The 3,327-nt window shown below is 35.0% G+C and overlaps 1 protein-coding gene across 1 annotated transcript in view; it reads right to left on the bottom strand.

Moving 5' to 3' along the window:
• Positions 1–367: 367 nt before the first annotated feature.
• galnt3 (UDP-N-acetyl-alpha-D-galactosamine:polypeptide N-acetylgalactosaminyltransferase 3 (GalNAc-T3)) overlaps positions 368–3,327 on the bottom strand; it is a 21,305-nt gene continuing 18,345 nt past the window's right edge. Inside the window, exons 11-12 of the mRNA XM_016242277.1 lie at positions 3,059–3,203; positions 368–629 (exon numbers count right to left, since the gene is read on the bottom strand). Of these exons, the coding sequence (XP_016097763.1) occupies positions 3,090–3,203 (114 nt within the window). The 3' untranslated portion in view covers positions 368–629; positions 3,059–3,089. The remainder of the gene's footprint in view (positions 630–3,058; positions 3,204–3,327) is intronic.

Here is a 3,327-nt window from a genome sequence, read left to right as displayed (position 1 = left end):
CTTCATGGCATTATTATGGAACGGTGGCTTATAAACCAAATTTGTGAATCTTCTGATCATGTAAACACCTGATGTCATTTTTACAAATAGGTTTCTGGCCTGATGTTTTGTGGTTCATTCTGTTCTTCATGTGAAGACTGAATGTTCTGAAGGCAGACGCTTGTATAACTGCGCCCTCTACTGCCGGTCTCTGTCATTCACTGTGTGATCCTGTCCCTTCAGGCTCTAATCAAATATTCACAATGTTCAACAGCATGTCAAAATATACAAAAGTAACATCTAATAAAACACAACATATTTCAATTTGGTAAAATAAAACAAAAAAAATGGTTTAAATGGCTAAAAACATAAAATCATCCCACAGAAATTCCATTTAAAATATTTGACCTGTAATGAGAACTTCCTTTCACTACATTTAAAGAAAAAAGAAAAGAACAAACTCACTTTGTGAAAAGTGAATATGAAGCAAATACTTTCAGGAAGTCTTTGGTGCTGTAAAATCTGCATGTCGCGTCCTTAATCTGCAGTTCATTCAGAGAATGCGACTGATACTCAGCATCACTGTGGTTGAGCTCATCCGGTATAAAAACTAGAAAAGTCACCGCGTGAGGACACACGTCCTGTAGTCTTTCAGACATAATGGAGTGAAATGGAGAGAAAGACAGAGAGAAAATAAAACTTCACATCACTGCACACGTGCCTCGGCCCCTATAGCCAGGAATGTCTGTATGTGCTCCGCTTTTATATTCCAACTTCTCCAGCAGCAATATTTTCCACATACTAAAATAAATTAAAGGTCTGTGTCATACAGAAGACTCTTGTGCTTGTATGTGTTCAGGGTCCAAAATTAACACTTGCAATGCATCAGACACAAATAACCAATTTGCTTTGGCAAGTAAATAACATGGTTTGTCTTTGACTTTATAAAGATCCGCAATATTACTCCGTTTAACTGTGACTGATCGTATGATCATAAATCATAAAAAGGGAGTTGCTGAAAAGGAAGGCGATCCCATTATGCACTGCAAGACGCTCTGTGAAAAAAGTCTAAGATCCACAATCTAAGATGGTGAATGAGTTAAGATAAATGTTAATTAGAAATAAGAATGGGAATTTGATTATTCTGCTCATGTTTCCAATACTTGTGATACAAAGATGCCCCCAGTTTGGTCTGTAATCACCTTGATTTGGTCAGCCATGCTATATCAGAGGAAGATGATTTAAAAATATTTATATATATATATATATATAAAAAATTCTTATTTATATATTTTTTTTAACTTTTTTTGTTGTTTTTTTGTTTTATTTTTGCATAGGAATAAAAAATTGCAGCATTTCAAAGCTAATTATTTCAATTGTTCTTTACTTAAAAATTGAATACATTTTAATATAGTTGAATATACTGAAACATTTACTTTTGGCCCTCAGTCAAGTTAGATTTTTGGCTCTTCACATTAAAATTTTTGCCATCTTTGTTTTAATATTTTTAAAGAATTCCCAAATATACTTATAAACCATCCAATACCAAATGAATCAGATAAAACAGTTCAATTCTAATTGAAAACACGCATTTTAAACAATACTTTTTCTGCTGGAGTATGTTAACACAAACTCTACTGAACAACCTGTACAGTGCAACAGTTGATTACGAGAGTAAATATTCCATTCATATGCACTCTTAAAAATAAAGGTTCTTTATTGGCATCAATGGTTCTATGAAGAACCTTGAACATCCATGGAACCTTTCAAATGCAGAATAGGTTCTTTATAGTTGAAAAAGGTTCTTTAGATTTTTAAAATGTTCTTCAAAATGGTCCTTTTAGGAACTGTTCACTGAAAGGTCCTTTTGGGAACCAAAAATTCTTCTTCTATGGCATCACTGCAAAAACACCCTTTTGGAACCTTTATTTTTAAGAGTGTACTGTAGAGATATTAATGGTTAACAATATCTTATGCTTTTATGCTCATATGCTTTTGTTGAAGCAATCAGTCTGCATTGCTTAAATTAAATTTTAACTATTTAAATTATTTAAACTTATTTAAACTCTTTTAAATAGTGAAATTCCTGGTGAAAAACTAGATTACACATGTTTCTGCAGAGAAATCTGTGAGAACTGTGACAAGATTAAGTACACAGTCTAGAACCTTTGTCTTTTTGTCTGATTTCTAAACTTTTTTAGTACACATCTAAGTTTGTAATGTGATTCACCTTGTAGACCGGTTAAAATCTGAAAAATTGAAAAATGTATGGGGAAAACACTTCTACAATGAAGGATATTGAAAAAGTGGACAGGCACTGTGTTACAAAGAGCGTTACAAATCAGTTACTTCTGAGGTTCCATGACCATCAGGATACTCCCTAAGAAGGCAGCTTCTATGCAGATTTTGGGAAAGAGCAAATGAGTTGCACTGTTCGTCGAAATATGCTTTGTAATTAATTGTCATATGAATAAAAATTTATTTTTATTAAAAAAATACTGTAAACTACAGTTTCATGGCCAGTAAGAAATTATTTTGGCATGTAAACTTTCCTGAATTCATTGGCAGCTGTGGCAAGAAGTTAAGTTTTGGACCCTCAGAGTGTGTGTGTGTGTGCACGTTTTTGTGACAAATGAGGACATCAATTTGTATAATGACAAGTAAAAAATACTGTAAACTACAGTTTCATGGCCAGTAAGAAATTATTTTGGCATGTAAACTTTCCTGAATTCATTGGCAGCTGTGGCAAGAAGTTAAGTTTTGGACCCTCAGAGTGTGTGTGTGTGCACGTTTTTGTGACAAATGAGGACATCAATTTGTATAATGACAAGGGTATGACATAGGTATTACAAGGAGAAGGTGACTTTTCAGGACATTACCCCATGTCCCCACTTTTCAAAACGCTTATAAATCACACAGAATGGAGTGTATTGAAAATCTGAAATAGCAGAAAGTCTCCTGTGAGGGGTAGGTTTAGGGGTAGGGTTGGTGTAGGGCAATAGCACATACAGTTTGTACAGTATAAAAACCATTACGCCTATGGGATGTCCCCACTTTTCACAAAAACAAACCTGTGTGTGTGTGTGTGTGTGTGTCACTGGTTCCGCCGTTCATGTGAAGACCCAGAGCTGGTACTTGTCAGCTGGATTGCAGGGCACTAGAGAGGGGTTCTCATGTCGAGCGGTCAGGCACTGTTTTGAGCCCTTGTTATAGAACAGCTGATCCTGCAAAGAGAATAAAATAACAGCAGGATCTATCAGTGCTGCAGTCCAGCCAAATCACAAAACCAACTCTCGGGCTTAAATTAGCATTAGACAGATGGCAAGCTCTTTTCTCTCATTTTCTTTG

The sequence above is a fragment of the Sinocyclocheilus grahami genome, unplaced genomic scaffold, assembly GCF_001515645.1.
Source record: "Sinocyclocheilus grahami isolate Dianchi unplaced genomic scaffold, SAMN03320097.WGS_v1.1 scaffold652.1, whole genome shotgun sequence".
NCBI classification, from domain to species: Eukaryota; Metazoa; Chordata; class Actinopteri; order Cypriniformes; family Cyprinidae; genus Sinocyclocheilus; species Sinocyclocheilus grahami.
Note: the sequence above shows the minus strand (reverse complement) of the source record. Positions and strands in the feature narration are given on the sequence as shown.